Source organism: Vigna unguiculata, chromosome 5 (assembly GCF_004118075.2).
Source record: "Vigna unguiculata cultivar IT97K-499-35 chromosome 5, ASM411807v1, whole genome shotgun sequence".
In the NCBI taxonomy this organism is placed as follows: domain Eukaryota; kingdom Viridiplantae; phylum Streptophyta; class Magnoliopsida; order Fabales; family Fabaceae; genus Vigna; species Vigna unguiculata.
Window position 1 is genome coordinate 5135160 of NC_040283.1, and position 17290 is coordinate 5152449.

At 25.7% G+C, this 17290-nt stretch overlaps 1 protein-coding gene, 1 non-coding gene and 1 pseudogene across 2 annotated transcripts; 1 reads left to right on the forward strand and 2 right to left on the reverse strand.

Annotated features, from left to right (window-relative positions):
* Positions 1-274: 274 nt before the first annotated feature.
* LOC114182918 (jasmonate O-methyltransferase-like) lies at positions 275-1737 on the reverse strand. The gene is made up of 4 exons (XM_028069716.1): positions 1655-1737; positions 1165-1563; positions 817-1071; positions 275-729 (listed from the first exon to the last, which is right to left on the reverse strand). Exons 1-4 carry the CDS (start codon positions 1730-1732, stop codon positions 373-375), a joined length of 1089 nt encoding a protein of 362 aa, XP_027925517.1. The 5' UTR covers positions 1733-1737; the 3' UTR covers positions 275-372.
* A 7184-nt stretch (positions 1738-8921) lies between these two features.
* On the forward strand, positions 8922-9750 carry LOC114182953 (annotated as a pseudogene).
* Positions 9751-15346: 5596 nt separating this feature from the next.
* TRNAA-AGC lies at positions 15347-15419 on the reverse strand. Its single transcript has one exon. It is a non-coding gene; the product is annotated as a tRNA-Ala (tRNA).
* Between the last annotated feature and the right edge of the window lie 1871 nt (positions 15420-17290).

A 17290-nucleotide genomic window follows, 5' to 3' on the forward strand; every position in this document is an offset into this window, starting at 1 on the left:
AAAATCTGGAGTTCAATATATTTTTAGTATATGTAAAATTAGGATTTTTTTTTTTATTTTAATTCCCCAAATAACTTTCTTTATTTTTCATTCTATAAACTTTGGAAACATTGCTGTAATATTTCTTTATAAAATGTTGCATACATTTTGGTTGTAAAAATGAATTTTTTAAATTTCATCTCTCTTAATAGAAAACGATAAATCAAATGGAGATGCGGGGTATCAATACTCGTCCCCATACACTGTATTATTAATTTCTACGAGAATAATTTAACCTGCTAGTGATTTCATATTATTTTAAAATTCAAAGCAATAAATTGACAGAAAAAAAAAAAAAAAAAACTAGTTTTTGAGATCTTTTAAGAAACACCTTCAAGCCTTTTTTGTAATGGACATAATAAAAGTAGCACTCTCTAATTTTCCAACCTTCATTATCTGCAGAATTTTGTTCTGAAACCTCACGAATACTTCATTTATAACCTCTGCATCAAACTTTTCTGACAAGAGAGGCTCCAATGCTGCACGTGCGTGCTTGGAAATGATTTCGGCTCTTACATTTTCACCATCACCACCTTCAATGTTTAGTCCTTCATCCCAACCCGAGATTACAACTTCTAATCTCTCAAGAAACACTGACTCTTCTTCCTCAATCACATTCTTAACTTCCTCAACTGTAGGTTCATACACTGGTATATTAAACCACTCTAATTTTGCTTCTTCAATCAAACCCTACGTATAAGTGCAAATTTTATAGCTATAATTAATCAATAATCATCACAAACTTAACTGTAATCAATTAAAAAAAATGTTGTTTACCTCCAAGAGCATGTCATTGAGTATTAAACTAACTATTTCCCAACTTGTTCTTCTAGGAGTTTCATGATAACCGAGATGCATCAACACCATTGCTCCTCCAGGCACAAGCTCCTCAGAACGTGATTTCAGAAACAATTTGAAGTCTTGCTGATACTGTTTAAGGTAAGTTTTGTGTACCTCAGGAGGGCTTGTGCTAACTATATGACAATGACCCTTGTTAAGGGATGCTACATCCTTACATCCCAGTAATGGATCCTACAACCAAAATATGAGATGAAACAAAAACAAACCTAAGACAAAAATGGTTTTGGTCGACTTAGAGGAGAAGAAAGAGTGAACTTATCTAACCTGAGAAAGCCAGTGTAGACCGTTGGAGGAATGAAAAAGGTTTATGGAATTACTGGGAAAGAGTCTTCCATAGAAGGATCCAGGTGTGACATTAATAAAGCATGAATCATGTTCTTTATATTGTAGCAGTTTTGTATAAAAATCTGGAAGTAACTTGATGGTGGTATTGAAATCATTTCCAAATAAATCATTGAGATAAAATTGGAATGTGGGTGGATCACGGTTTAAGAGAGTGCATGTTGTATGAACGATGTTAATGATGTTTGATATTACAAGAAGTGTATTTGATCCAACAGAACAACCTAAGTCTGCTACTTTCATGCAGGTCGGAGAAGAATCACGATATAGCCTTGTTATTGTTTCTTCAAGTATGAATTTGGCTTTAAGCATCATTTGTCTCTGCAATAATCAAAGTTAGATGAATATATATAAGAAAACAAAATTGAAAACAATGGTTAAATATGTGGTTATATAAAGATAAAGATGGTACTTGTATGGAGGAGTTGTTTGCATAACTCATTTCTCCTTTGCCACCGTTCATGTGAAGGAATGGTTGATCTCTTTCCATTGATGAAGCACCCAAAGGATTGAATCAATGATTTGGCTTCAGACTATTCTCACCTTTAATTAATAGTAAACTATGAAAATATTTGGATCTAATTTCTAATATTTTAAATACTTATCAATCTTATAAAGCATGCATGCATGTGGTTTCAGAGACAGGACATGTGATTTTCTTTGGTCTTCTTTGTTAATTATTGTGATTTCTTTATTAATTCATATTTATATTGTAAGTGCCGTTTAATAAAGATAAGTTAATGGCGCAGTATATGCTTCCATTATAGGTTCAAAGCGCACAACTAAGATTTAAATATACATAAAGCAAAAATGATAAAATTTTAATAAATTAAAAAGTTACAAATCAAAGTTCACAAATAAGATTTAAATATGTATAAAGTAAAAATGATAAAACTTTAATAAAGTAAAAAAATCTATAAATCAAATCAAAGTGCACTAATAAGATTTATGTATATATGAAACAAGACTTTATAAGAGCTAAATTAAGTAAGAATCTTAGGAATAAAAGTAGTTGAAAAGTGAAAAATATAACCTTTTATGGATGAATCGATGGTAAAATAACACTCACAACAAGAAAAAAATAAGTGGAAGGAAAGGATTTCATGAAACTATGAAAATGATATTCATAGCATGATATGAGCAAATGATATTCATGAAAATGGGAAAAAAAACATGGAATGAAAATAGTACCAATACTACATGTAAAAAGAAAAAGAAAGAAAAAAGACCAAACAAGATTTCATATGTAAACTAACCAATATATACTACATTAGTTAATAAGTTAACCCATATAGTATGTATCATATTAAGTCAGCTATATTTTGAATTGATGTAGTGTATAATACTACTTTAAGTCTAGTAATAATAGATATATGTTGAATATTTATTATATTAGCTATTAACAATGGCGGATCTTCACCAAAATTTTTGGTGGAGCCAAAATAATATACTCAAAATTTATATATTTAATATTTTTGTGACTAATTCAATAAAAATGAATACATAATCTAGTACATATATAATTATCAAAGAAATTACACAATTTAAAGGAATGTCTATCGTTTTTGTCATATTTTTGAACTCATGGAAATTGATTATAATTAGATTTTTCAGTTAACTTTTTTCGATGTAAATAATCATATTATCTGTAAAATATTCATCTTCCGTTTTATTAACATATATTTGATTCAAAAAATATTCACAAACTTTCATGTTTTCATCTTCACCAGTAGTTTCTCTATCAATTTTAAAAAATAAATTTATTCTTTTATTTTTCATTAATATACCTATTTAGAAAATAAGTTTAAGACTAAAAAATAATTTATCATAATCTAATCAAAAGTTAAGAGACATAATTACTAAAAAAAACTATGATAATCAAGTTACAATTAAAAATTGACTATGAAAAATCACATAGTACATTGTTTATTCTTCTATATTAATAAAAAATTAATATACAAAAAGGTCATGAGATAAAAATATAATACTAAATGTTAAAGAAATAGTTTACTATCAAGTGAGACAAGAGAAAATTACCTTATTTATTTATTTAATAATGGAAGAGAAAATATAAAAAGATGAGGATAGAAATACTGAGTTTATGCCTAACTTTTTTTAGTAATAAAAGAAAATAAATAAACATAAAAGAAGAATACAACATATAAAAAACTCAAAAGATAATTAAGAAAAAAATAAAAAGTATCTTAATAATTTTGTTTTCTTATATATTTAATTATTTATTATTGTACTTTATAAAATAAATAAAAGATAATTAATTTAATTTTTATTAATTTTGAATATAATATTATTTAATTTTAAAAATATAAATTATTTAAAATATTTAAAAAAAATTAAATGTAAAATAATGAAAAAAATAATAATAAAAGATTGGGGAGGGGGCCGTGGCACCCACCTGCCCCTTGTATGCTCCGCTCCGCCACTGGCTATTAATTACTATAGTGAATATAATATATTCACTGCTTATCCTGAGTTATTACTAAGTTCGTTTACTACTAATCTTCTTTGGATGTCAGAGAAAAAAAAACTAAAATTGTTGTTGTAAACATTGTTGGGAGAATCTGCAACAAGTTAATAAAGTCATTTAAAGTGTGTTCTCAGTGAATATAGAGTATCAGTTATCGCATTTTTAAGCTACAACTTTGTAATAGGAGTGGACACACAATAAGAAATAATTATAGATTTGGAAAAGAAAAAAAAAATAGAAACACCAGTGCAGTAACGACTTTTTGCCCCGGTTATTTTCCTCATTTTGTCTCGGGTCTGGAACCGAGGCATATGGAGATGAGGCCAAAAGACACCCCCTTTGGCCTCGGTTGTTACCCGAAGTCATAGTGTTCCATTTTTGCCTCGGGTCAAAATAGAACCGAAGCCATACGGGGCCACCATCTTCCTCGCACACGAACCACCGTACTAGGCTGCTGTCTCACCCTCCAGGTGCAATCCCTGTCTCAAAACCCTAAAAACCTTTGAAACCGCAAACACTCCAAATCCATTTGGCTCTTACGGAGAAGATGTTTGTGCACAGGGAAAAAATTAGTTCAAATCAAAGAATCAACTCAAGAATCCAAATCTCAGACATCACAACAAGAAAGAAGGTGTTCCGGGCAAGATCCGCCGCGCAGTACAAACCAGCTCAGGAATCCAAATCTCGCAAACGGCGTCGCAGAGGAAGATCCGCCGCACGACTCGTTAGAGGTGTTCCGGCCACCAGACGAGCCAGTGCCAAAGCCACTGAACTTCCCGTTCCCGCGAACCAGAACAGCCACCATTGAAGCTTCTCTGCAACGCGAACAACGCCGATCGGAGAAGAAGACCTTGACGGAGGAGGAAGGTGGTGGCAGCGATGGAGGAAGGTGGTGGCAGAGAGAGAGACGAGAGAGTGACGAGAGAGAGACGAGAGAAGAGAAAGGGTACTGCTGTAGAGAGGGGCGCGGGGAAGAAGAAGAGAAAAGGGGGCTCACGAATTTGGTGCCCTAATTAAACCATATGGTCTCGGTTATTAATTGAACTGAGGCATATAGCCCTATTTGGCACCAGTTCAGTCTCACCCGAGGCCAAAGGGTGGGTTTTTGGCTTCGGGTTTGTGTAACCGAAGCATATGAGCCTCCTTTGGCACCGGTTTTTGGCGAACCGAAGCATATACCTCTCTTTTGTTTCGGGTTAAGCTGAACCGAAGCATAAAAGTTGTTTGAAATTGCAAAAATGCCACCACGCCATTATATGCTTCGGTTCTTGGATAACCGAGGCATATAAGGCGAGGTAGAAATCAATTTCTGTACTAGTGAAAAAACAAAAGAAAACAAAAATTGGAGATGCGGGGTATCAATCCCCATACCTCTCACATGCTAAGCGAAGACTCTAGCATCTGAGCTAAATCCTCTTTATTAATAAAAGTCAAAATACATAAAATGTATATTTCAAAGTCCAAATTGATCAAATAATGTGAATTAGAGATGTCAAAATGAGTTTCAATCATTGAGTCAACCTGGCTCACCACGGATTCGAGCCGGGTTGGATTGAGAAAAATTCAGTTTTTTCAAAAGTGGGTTGAACTCAACCCGACTCACTTAACCCACGGGTTAAACAGGTTCAAGCCGGGTTTAGGGTGAGTTGACCCACTTAACCCACCACCATTCTTTTACAATTTTTTTTATTTTTTTTAATAATTGTTTACTATTCCTAATTATATAGGTTCACAATTTCATATTTTTAAATGCTAGAATGTTGCTCAATAATATTTGAATAGTTTGAATATTTCATTAATTTGATTGTCAAGTTATATATGTTGATACTTTAATCTTTAAATATAATTTTTATAGTGAATTACTCAAGCAACCATCTTATAAACAATTTTTCCTTAATTAACATGACAAAAATGTGTAATTTTTTTTATTTATATTTTGTTGAATAACATGACAGAAAATGTGTAATATTAGTCATGTTTTTTGGACAATATGGACATTTTCTTGAAAACAATTCATCATATATTGGTGGTGAGCATGATGAAGACATTGGTTCTTGATTTTACTTTAATTAACATCTCATAGGTTCCTATAGGTTCCTTAAAAAAATATTTAAATAATTGAATACTTAAAAATAAATATATAAATAATTTTTTATGTAGGTTGGTGAGCCAACCTACTTGACCTACCAACCTGTGGTGAGTTGAGCCGGGTTGCAAAATTTCTAGCTCACCATAAAGTGAACCGGATTGGATTCAATCATTTTCAACCCGACTCGTAGTGAACCAATCTGTATGAGCCGGGTTGGCTCACTTTGATATGTCTATTGTGTATGATGGAATCGTAATTTGAGCTTATGATGACTAATATAGCATATTAAAGAGCAGTGTTTATTACAGATACAATTTCTCACGTATATAGAATAATACAAATAATTGATTATCAATTTAAAAAATAACCAAATTTTTATCTAATAAAAAAATATTCAAATTTAAACACATTCCTTTCTTTTAATATTTAAGGTAACCGTAATTGAATATTCATTTCATAAATTTAATTGATAATATAGTTTTATATTTCCATTCAAACTATGTGAGGTTTTTTCTTTGAAGGAAGATTCAACGATAATGAATCATAAACAACCATTATCTATAACAATATATAAAATGAATTTTTATTTTTGTGTTCACGTTTTATGATACCAATTTTACTCTTAATTATTTTTAAAATTAATTATTTTATAAATAATTTACTTTTAACCGTTATTCTAAAAATCTTTTTGATCTTAAATCATTATTTTAAAAACTGTTTTTATACATATATTTTTCTTTTATTTTATATTTAACATCTATTTTAAAAATTAATTATATTTATTATTATCTTAATTTAAATTTTTTAAAAATTAAAAAATGCAAACGTATATACGCGACGGCGTCTGTATGTCTGTTGATACAAGTAAAGTGGAAGGCCTCACTATGGTTGTGGAGGATTAAGTGTAACAAACGGAGAAATTGAAAGAACAATAAATTCAAATAAAGGTATGAAAATTTTCAAAGATCACACATAAAATCTTATTGATTGATTTGGCCTTAATCTGGACACCGAATATATTTTGCAACCTAATTATCGGCATTAATATTAAGGAGAGAAAAAAAATGGAACAAATATATATTTATTTTCTATCCTATAGGGAAGAAAATATTCATAGTGAAAACTTATAAAAATATAACGTTTTTCAACTATATGATATAAAAGATTAAAACAGGATGGTATAAATTACATTATTCTTCGATGACAAAAAAAAAGGCATATAAAATATTTTTGGTGCTTTAAATATTCAATCATATAAATAATGATACAAAGTGTCATTTTATTTAACTCTATTATAAGATCTCCCTCAATTGAATGTACGACAGAAATATTTAAAAACTTTTTAGGATTGACTTAATTAATATTAACTTAAATAAATATAAATTAATTTATCCATACTAATTTTATTTGTCTTTAATATTTATTTTAATTAACATATATTATTTTTTTAAATTAAATGGATTTTATATGTTAATTTTACATTTAATATAATATTTATTTATCAAAAATAAATTAAAATAATTTTACATTTCTTAACTTATTTAATAAAAAATAAACTTTTATATTTTCTTAGAGTCAATTAACAGACGAAGAACCGCAATTTTGGTTAACGTTACTGTTTGAAAACTAATTTAATATTTTCTTATAATAATGTTATATTTTAGTTTAAATTAAATAATTTTAATTTCAGTTTTATAAAATAAAATCATTGTTTCATAATTTTTTAAAATTTAAAAGTTACTACTTTTAATATATGTTATATATACGATATTATTTTTGTCCAAATATGATTGACACCATTATTAACATACTGTTTGATTTGGGGTGAGATGGAAAAAAAGAATAGAGAAGCACAAAAGTAAAACTTGAAATTTTGAATTAAGAAAACTAAAATGGTAGTAGATATAATTAACGTGAAATAAAAAAATAAATAAAACTAATTATCTGGCGTTGCTATTTATCAAAATGCCCTCATCAGATTAAGAAGGAATTTAAAATCATTCAGAAAAAAAAAACAATTACGAATTAATCAATATATAATGGAAAAATAATTACAAAAACAATTAATTTTGTTTAAAATTAAATTTATCTATATCCCTTATCAAAACTATAAAAATAATGCAAATAGAGAAAAATACATATTGAAGACAAATATATAAGTGTTTATATGATTTTGTTGACACATATCATTACCAGTTATATATCTTTCTACTATACACTAAGTCTATACATTTACGTGGCTTGTAATGAAAATTGAATTTAAAAATATGAAATGACATTTATTTATGCTTTTAAGAAGTTTATAGTCAAAATCAAGTGATTATAAGATCACATGTTGATAATTATAGCATGTTCTCGTACAAATTGTATTAGTTAAATAGGAGATTCTTATTTGTAGTTCTTTATTTTATCATATATAACTGAAATTTTGGTTTTAATTTTAAGAATTTTCAAACTAGACAAAAATGGTGTATAAAATAGAAAAAATACTTATATGCAATTTAAATATAATAATCTTGTAAAATAGATAAGTTATCCACTATTTAAGTATAACCATTTATAAAATATGAGATAAAGCTTTAGATTTGAAATATATCATCTCAAAAAAAATTATCACCATTTAACTCGAACTATACTTTAAAATAAATAACATAATATTATATATATATATATATATATATATATATATATATATATATATAAAAGATAAAATTTGTAAATAAATATCAAATAAGAGTATTTATGATATAAGATTAAATTGAAGTCTAATTATATTTTTATAAATCTCACAAACTTTAAAAGAATAAAATGGGATCTCATTTTAAGTATATTTAATATGGATCTGATCATTGAAATGATTTATTCTTAGCATAAATATAATTATAATCAAGAAAATCAAATCTATTAATATATTATATTAATAATGTTATTTATAGAATAAGTTTGACAATAAGATTAGATTGCACAAATTAATTTTATCTTATCTTTTCTAATCAGTTTATGATTTATTTGTATAATCCATCACTATAAAAGTACTATAAAAATGTGCAATTGTAGTCCTGTTTTATTACTTTTGGAAAGAGAGATAGGAAAAGAGATACAAAGATGGCCATGTCATGTGATGTTGTGATGACACGATCAGTTTGGTCCTACAATCTCGAAGTAGAATTCGAGTTGATCCGTAGGGTGATTGGGTTCTTTCCTTTCATCTCTATAGACACAGAGTTTTCTGGTGTCATCTTTCAGTCGCATCCAACACTCCGACAACCACAAAATAACTATGCGGTGATGAAAGCCAATGTGGACTGTATTCATCTCATCCAAGTTGGATTGACCCTTTCAGACTATCATGGCAACCTTCCAACCTTTGGAACCTCCCATCGCTTCATTTGGGAATTCAACTTCTGTGAGTTCGATGTCACGTGTCATCCTCATGCTCCTCACTCTATCACCCTCCTCCAACGTCAAGGCATGGATTTTCATAAGAATCGAAACTTTGGAGTCAACATTGTGCAATTTGTTGAGCTCATGATGATCTCAGGACTCCTTTGCAATAGTCATATTCACTGGATTACTTTTCACGGTGCTTATGATTTTGCCTACATGATCAAGGTATTGAGCCATCATTTTCTGCATATGCAACCACTTTTACCTCCCAACTTGGATCACTTTTTGCAACTCGTTAAATTCTTCTTTGGACAGGAAGTATACGATGTTAAACATCTCATGAGATTTTGTCCCAACCTTCATGGTGGTTTAGACAGAGTTAGTGAGTCCCTAGGTTTGGATAATAGTGCCAGAAAAAAGTCATCACGCAGGGTCCGATAGTTTGGTCACTCTGCATGTTTTTAATGAGATTAAAAAATTCTATTTTCATACACAAAATGACTTGAAAAAACATGCAGGTGTTGTTTATGGTTTAGAGATGTTATGATAGTCATGTTTTATAATATTTGTATTTCTCTTGCTTTCGTTATTTCATGGAAGTGGAAAAATATATAAATTTGATAACAATTTAAGTATTTTTTATTTGATATTTTTAATTTAATATTTTTTAAATTCAAATATGGTTTAATTAGTGATTTCATCCCTTACTTTGTTGTTTTGATTCATTTTGGTCCTCTTATTATATTTGGATTTAATTTACGCATTCTATTTTTTAAAAATGTTTACTTTGGTCCTTTAATTGTTTAAAAAAGTTTAATTTAAAAAATATCAATTTAGTCCCTCAATTTAAAATTTTGATTCAATTTAGTTTCTCCATTTTTTAAAACGATATAATTATGCCATCTCTAATTTGAGACCAAATTAGTAATTAAATTTAATTATAACTTATATATACATGTTCAAAAATAAAATTTATACATTGAATAACTCCATCTAAATATAAAAATATTGAATATTTAAGTCGGGTGTAAAAAATAAAATAATTTAAGTATTCAAAACTTTTTTTTTCTTTTTATAATTGATATTCTTTCGTAGAAAAATTAATTTGTAAAACAATGGAACAAATGAAATGATGACTATTCACTCATTTATCGGGCCAATTGACAATAAGGTAGTATAAATAATTCATTTTCTCTCAAACCAAACCTCATAAAACTGAATTATTCTCGCAAAGGATACACAACATCCTCAATTATTTTAATTGTTTACATATACATTAAATAATGTGTATATTCAATTTTATTTTGACCCATTAATAGGATATCCCATACTTCAAAATCTCAGCATACTTGCTACAGTAACGTACTTTGTTCACACCAAAATATCTACATTAATGAGGTTATAATTATTTATTTAGTCTTTTATATTACATTATACGTAGATTATAATCTTTTTTTCAGTTCTTTAAAATACAACAAAAATTATGGATGATATACAAAATTAAGGAAACTCATTGAAACTAAATTATAACATTTTGAGTATAATTAATATATTCTCCGATGTTGTTATAGTTTAATACATTAATTCATTATCAAAAATAATATTCCTATCCATTACAAGCAAGCTCAACATCCTCAACATAGATCATTATTTGATCTCCTAATGAAGAATTAATTGAGTAAAAATTACAAATATGTAATTTAATGATTTCTTCTTCAAAACAATAATATATGTATATCAATGTATATTACATTTTGCTATTAGTTAATATTTACGCTAATATATATAAATATATAAATAAATAAATAAATATATATATATATATATATATATATATAAAAGGTTTCAAATAATTTGGTCAAAATATGTGAAACATAAACACAAAACTATAAAATAATTCATTTTCACTTGTGTTCATACCTTTACATCATTCATTCAAAGAGTAATTCCTATCATATCTCTTACATGGGTACATAAGAATGATAAAATGGAACGAGGTATGCTTATAATTCACAAACCCTAAACTCTAAACTCTAAAAATTTTTAGGAGTCTTTCTTCCTACACCTCCAAACATTTCTTCTGTATCTCCAAAATTTCTTTAAATTCCCAAAATACCCTTTGACCATTTAAAGAAACTCACGGACATCACACTCCCAAAAATACTTTCGAATGTAGACTTTCGGAAGTCAAAATATATGACTTTCGGAAGTCAAAATATATGACTTCTGAAAGTCAAAAAATATTACCGGTAGTCGACTTCCGAAAGTTAAAATATATCACCGGAAGTTAAAAATCATTACCGGAAGTCGACTTCTGAAAATCAAAAATCATTACCGGAAGTCGACTTCCAGAAATCAAAAACATAACCAGAAGTAGACTTCCGATGATAAAAAAAATTAAATCAATTTTTAATATTTTTAATTCTTTTTAAAATTTATATTCTCTAACTTTTATTTTATTTTATTTTTTAAAAAACGTAATAAAAATTATAAAACATATAAATTTTTTTAAAAAATTACTTTAAATTGAGGAAAAAAATAAATTATAAAAATACTAAAAAAAATTGAAAAATAATTTAAATTAAAATAATAAAACTTTAAATTAATTAATATATATATATATATATATATATATATATTTTATTTCTTTTTTATTTTTCTGTTTTTTTTAAGTTTTACTATTTTAATTTAAATTATTTTTCCATTATTTTTTAATTTTTTTTATTTATTGATATTGTTATAATTATTTTATTTATATATTTTATGTGTATTGAATTTTATATTTTATTTGAATTTTTTAGTTTTGTTTAAAATTTAAATATTTAATTTTAATCAAATTTTTTAAAAAAATTCAATTATATATTTTTTTATATTTTTAAGTTTAATTTTATTTTTAAATAATTTATTAAAAATTTAATAAAAATAAAAAAGAATTAATATATATATATATATATATTGTATATGTATTTTTTTTATTTTTTTTATTTAAAGTTTTATTATTTTTAAATAAATTTAAATATTAAATAAAATTAAATGAAGCAGAATAAATTTTTTATTTTTTTTTATTTAACGTTTAATATTATTTTAATTTTACTTATTTATATATATATATATATATATATATATATATTTCAGTATATTAAATAAAAATAAAATTATATATATAGATATTAATATTTTTTTAAAATATATACTAAGAAATATGAAAACATAAAAAATAAATAAAGTAATAAATTTAAAAAATCATTAAAAGTTAAAAAATTTAAATTTTAAAAAAAATTAAAAATATTTAAAATAAAATTTATTTTCTAACTTACCAAAGTCAACTTCTGGATAATTTTTTTGTCTTAGAAAGTCAACTTCCGGGAATATTTTTTGACTTTCGAAAGTTGACTTCCGGTGATAATTTTTGACTTCTGGAAGTCGACTTCCGGTGATATATTTTGATTTAATCGACTTCCGGTGATATATTTTGACTTTCGGAAGTCGACATAATTTTGGGGGTGCGGTGTCTGCGGGTTTCCTTAAATGCTCAAAGGGTCTTTTGGAAATTTAAAGAAAGTTTGGAGGTGTAGAAGAAATTTTGGAGGTGCAGGTAGGAAGACTCATTTTTTAGACCTACCAACTTACATGGGCCTGATCCACATTATTAGTAGTCTGTACGGGCTTGAGATGAGCGGGGCGCGCCGGCCCACAGCCCACATATCTCCTTACTTCCATTAATGTTAAAACTTAACTCGGGTATCAATCAATCTTGTTATTTTCTCAGTTACAACTTCTATATCTTCTGAAAAAAAATGTTGTTGCTTCAATTGGTATTCTACACTACTGTTTGACTGTTTTGTTGATGTATTTAGAGGGAGAAAAACTTTTGGGAAGTCTTGGTGGCATGTTTTCCAAAACATGGAAACCAGAAAAGATGGCATGTTTTCCAACAAACAACAAACATGCTTACAACAAATTTAGAATACTCTTATGACCACGTTGTCTACTCCACTTAAAAACATCTACTTTTGCTACAAAATAAAGGAAAAATCAAAAGTTATTAATAAAATAAGAACTAACTAGGTAAAATATTAAGCTAGTTGGAGTAGAATTATTGATATCACTGTCATTTGAAATACCATGACATGTTTTTTATATAACATTCATTTCAGGTAGAAGAAGAAAATGCAGAGTAAAGTATTGAAACTGAAAAATATATAGAAATATGTAACTATTTTGCTACGAATCAGTTACAATTTTATTCCTTCGCTATTTTCTTGCAAATTAATGAAAAATTAGTTATAAATAAATATTTTGGTAAATTTGTAACTATTTTATTACAAACTAACTCCAATTTTATTTTTTCGCTATTTTCTTGCAAATTAGTGAAAAATTAACTATAAAAAATTTCCCTTATTAATCTCTTTAACAAAATATAAAATTTCTTGTAGTGTATGTACTTATATATATTTTTTCATAAATAATAAGTATTGTTTTGCAAAAGAAAGAAATATATGTAAGTTCTAAAAATAAATAAAATATTTTTATGATGAAACATGTTGTTATTCTAATATGAACGTTTTAGATGATTTTTTTTTTATTGATGTCTGTAAATCTATCAATTGATATAAATGTTATGAATATAAATTTGAATTGACATAAATGTTATGAATATAGAAATTGAGAAAGTCTTGAGATTAATTGATATAAAAGTAGGTTCTTACGTTGGTTGTAACATACAACTAATTTAGAATGTAAGATTAGTTCTACATCCATTAAAATTTAACTTATAGCATTACATCTTTATATTGCAATGAATATTAGTGAGAAAAATAATTAGTCACTATAACCTAACAAATATGTGTATCTAATATCTTTTACATACAGAAAAAATTATAAGTATTTTGTGAATTAGATTTTAAATTGTTCTCTTCATTAATTATGAAGTTTTGACTATAAAAAAAAATTAGTATTTAAATTATATCTAATTTAATAACTAAAATTTAGTAAATAAAGTTAGAAACCCATTTAAAATATAATTTACAAATTAATTATATTTTATTCATAATAAAATCTATTTTAAATATCAATAATATTTTGTTTATAAATTAATACATAGGTCACTTTAATAACTAATAATTTTTCATCTCTAAAATTAATTTTTATTTATAAGTATTTTTGTAGTGCAGAAAATATTGGTTTCAGATATGCAAGTTAAAAATAACCAAACCCTCTCTCTATTTATCAAGAAAATGTTGATATAAAAAATTAACATAATTCACAAGGTTATAACAAAGTAAGAAGCTATAATTCAAAGTGCACAAATAAGATTTAAATATACATCAAACAAAAATGATAAAACTTTAATAAAGTAAAAAGTTACAAATCAAAGTGCAGAAATAAGATTTAAATATATGTATAAAGTAAAAATGATAAAACTTTAATAAAGTAAAAATCTACAAATCAAATCAAAGTGCGCAAATAAATAGATGTTATAAGCAAATGATATTCATGAAAATGGGAAAAGAAATGGAATGAAAATAGTAACAATACTACGTGTAAAAAAAGAAAAAGAAAGAAAAAAGATCAAACAAGATTTCAAAAATAGATTAACCAATATATACTACATTAGTTAATAAGTTAACCCATATAGTATGTATCATATTGTCAGCTATATTTTGAATTGATGTAATGTATAATACTATTTAAGTCTAATAATAATAGATATATGTTGAATATTTATTATATTAGCTATTAATTATTTTAGTGAATATAATATATTCACTACTTATCAGTTCGGCTACTACTAATCTTCTTTGGATGTGAAAAAAAAAAAAATTGTTGTTATAAGTCAGAAACATTGTTGGGAGAATCTGCACTGATTTAATAATGTCATGTAAAGTGTGTTCTCAGTGAATATAGACTATCAGTTATCGCATTTTTAAGCTACAATAAGAAGTTTTTTCTAAATTATAGATTTCGAAAAGAAAAGATCTTTGATTACCATAAACAAATCTTTAGATAGTCAGTGTTTTACGCCACGAATTAAGAAATAATGGATTCTATTGTTATTATTTTCAATTTAAAAAATAAAAGAAAACAAAAAGTGGAAAAAATAAAAAAAATAAAAAGTGAAAAAAATAAAAGAAAACAAAAACTGGAGATGCGGGGTATCGATCCCCGTACCTCTCGCATGCTAAGCGAGCGCTCTACCATCTGAGCTACATCCCCTTTGATTTTAGAAATCAGAATACATAAAACATAGATCAAAAGGTATAAATTGATCAAATAATGTGTATAATGGAATCGTAATCTGAGCTTATGATGACTAATATAGCATATTAAAGAGCAGTGTTTATTACAGATAAAATTTCTCACGAATATAGAATAATACAAATAATTGATTGTCAATTTAAAAAATGAACCAAATCTTTTATCTAATAAAAAATATTTTCAAATTTAAACGCATTCCTTTCTTTTAATATTTAAGGTAACCGTACAGGAATATTAATTTCATAAATTTAATTGATAATATAGTTTTATATTTTCATTCAAACTATGAGTTATTTTTTTTTTAAGGAAGATTCAATGATAATGAATCATAAATAACCATTATACAAGTGGAAGGTCTCACTATGATTGTGGATTAAGTGAAATATAAACGGAGAAATTAAAGGGACAATAAATTGAAATAGTGGTATTAAAATTTTCAAATATCATACATAAAATCTTGTTGATTGAATTGCCCTTGATCTGGACTCAGAATATATTTTGCAAGCTAATTATCGTCATTAATATTAAGGAGAGAAAAAAAATGAAACAAATATATATTTATTTTCTATCCTATAGGGAAGAAAATATTCACAGTGAAAACTTATAAAAATATAACGTCTTTTTAACTATATGATATAAAAGATTAAAACAAGATGGTATAAATTACATTATTCTTCGATGACAAATAAAAAAGGCGTATAAAATATTTTTATTGCTTTAAATATTCAATCATATAAATAATGATACAAAGTTTCATTTTATTTAACTCTATTATAAGATCTCCCTCAATTGAATGTACGACAGAAAGATTTAAAAACTTTTTAGGATTGACTTAATTAATGTTAACTTAAATAAATATAAATTAATTTATCTATACTAATTTTATTTGTCTTTAATATTTATTTTAATTAACATATATTATCTTTTAAAATTATATGGATTTTATATGTTAATTTTACATTTAATATAATATTTATTTATCAAAAATAAAGTAAGATAACTTTACATTTTTTAACTTATTTTATAAAAAAAGTAAACTTTTGTATTTTGTTAGAGTCAACTAACAGACGAAGAACCGCAATTTTTGTTAACGTTACTGTTTTGAAAACTAATTTTATATTTTCTTATAATAATGTTATATTTTTGTTTTAATTAAATAATTTTAATTCCAGTTTTATAAAATAAAATCATGTTTCATAATTTTTTTAAATTTAAAAGTTACTATTTTTAATATATGTTATATATACGATATTATTTTTGTCCAAATATGATTGACACGATTAACATACTGTTTGATTTGGGGTGAGATGGAAAAAAAGAAGACAGAAGCACAAAAGTAAAATTTGAAATTTTGAATTAAGAAAACTAAAATAGTAATAGATATAATTAACGTGAAATAAAAAAAAATAAAACTAATTATCTGACGTTGCTATTTATCAAAATGCCCTCATCAGATTTAGAATAGGAATTTTAAAATCATTCTGAAAAAAAAAACTAATTTTGAATTAATCAATATATAATGGAAAAATAATTACAAAAACAATAAAATTTGTTTAAAATTAAATATACATATATCCCTTATCAAAACTATAAAAATAATGCAAATAGAGAAAAATATATATGTGAAAACAAATATATAAGTGTTTATATGATTATGTTGACACATATCATTATCAGTTATATATGTTTCTACTATACACTAAGTCTATAATTTATGTGGCTTGTAATGAAAATTGAATTTAAAAATATGAAATGACATTTATTTATTCTTTTAAGAAGTTTATAGTCAAAATCAAGTGATTATAAGATCACATGTTGATAATTATAGC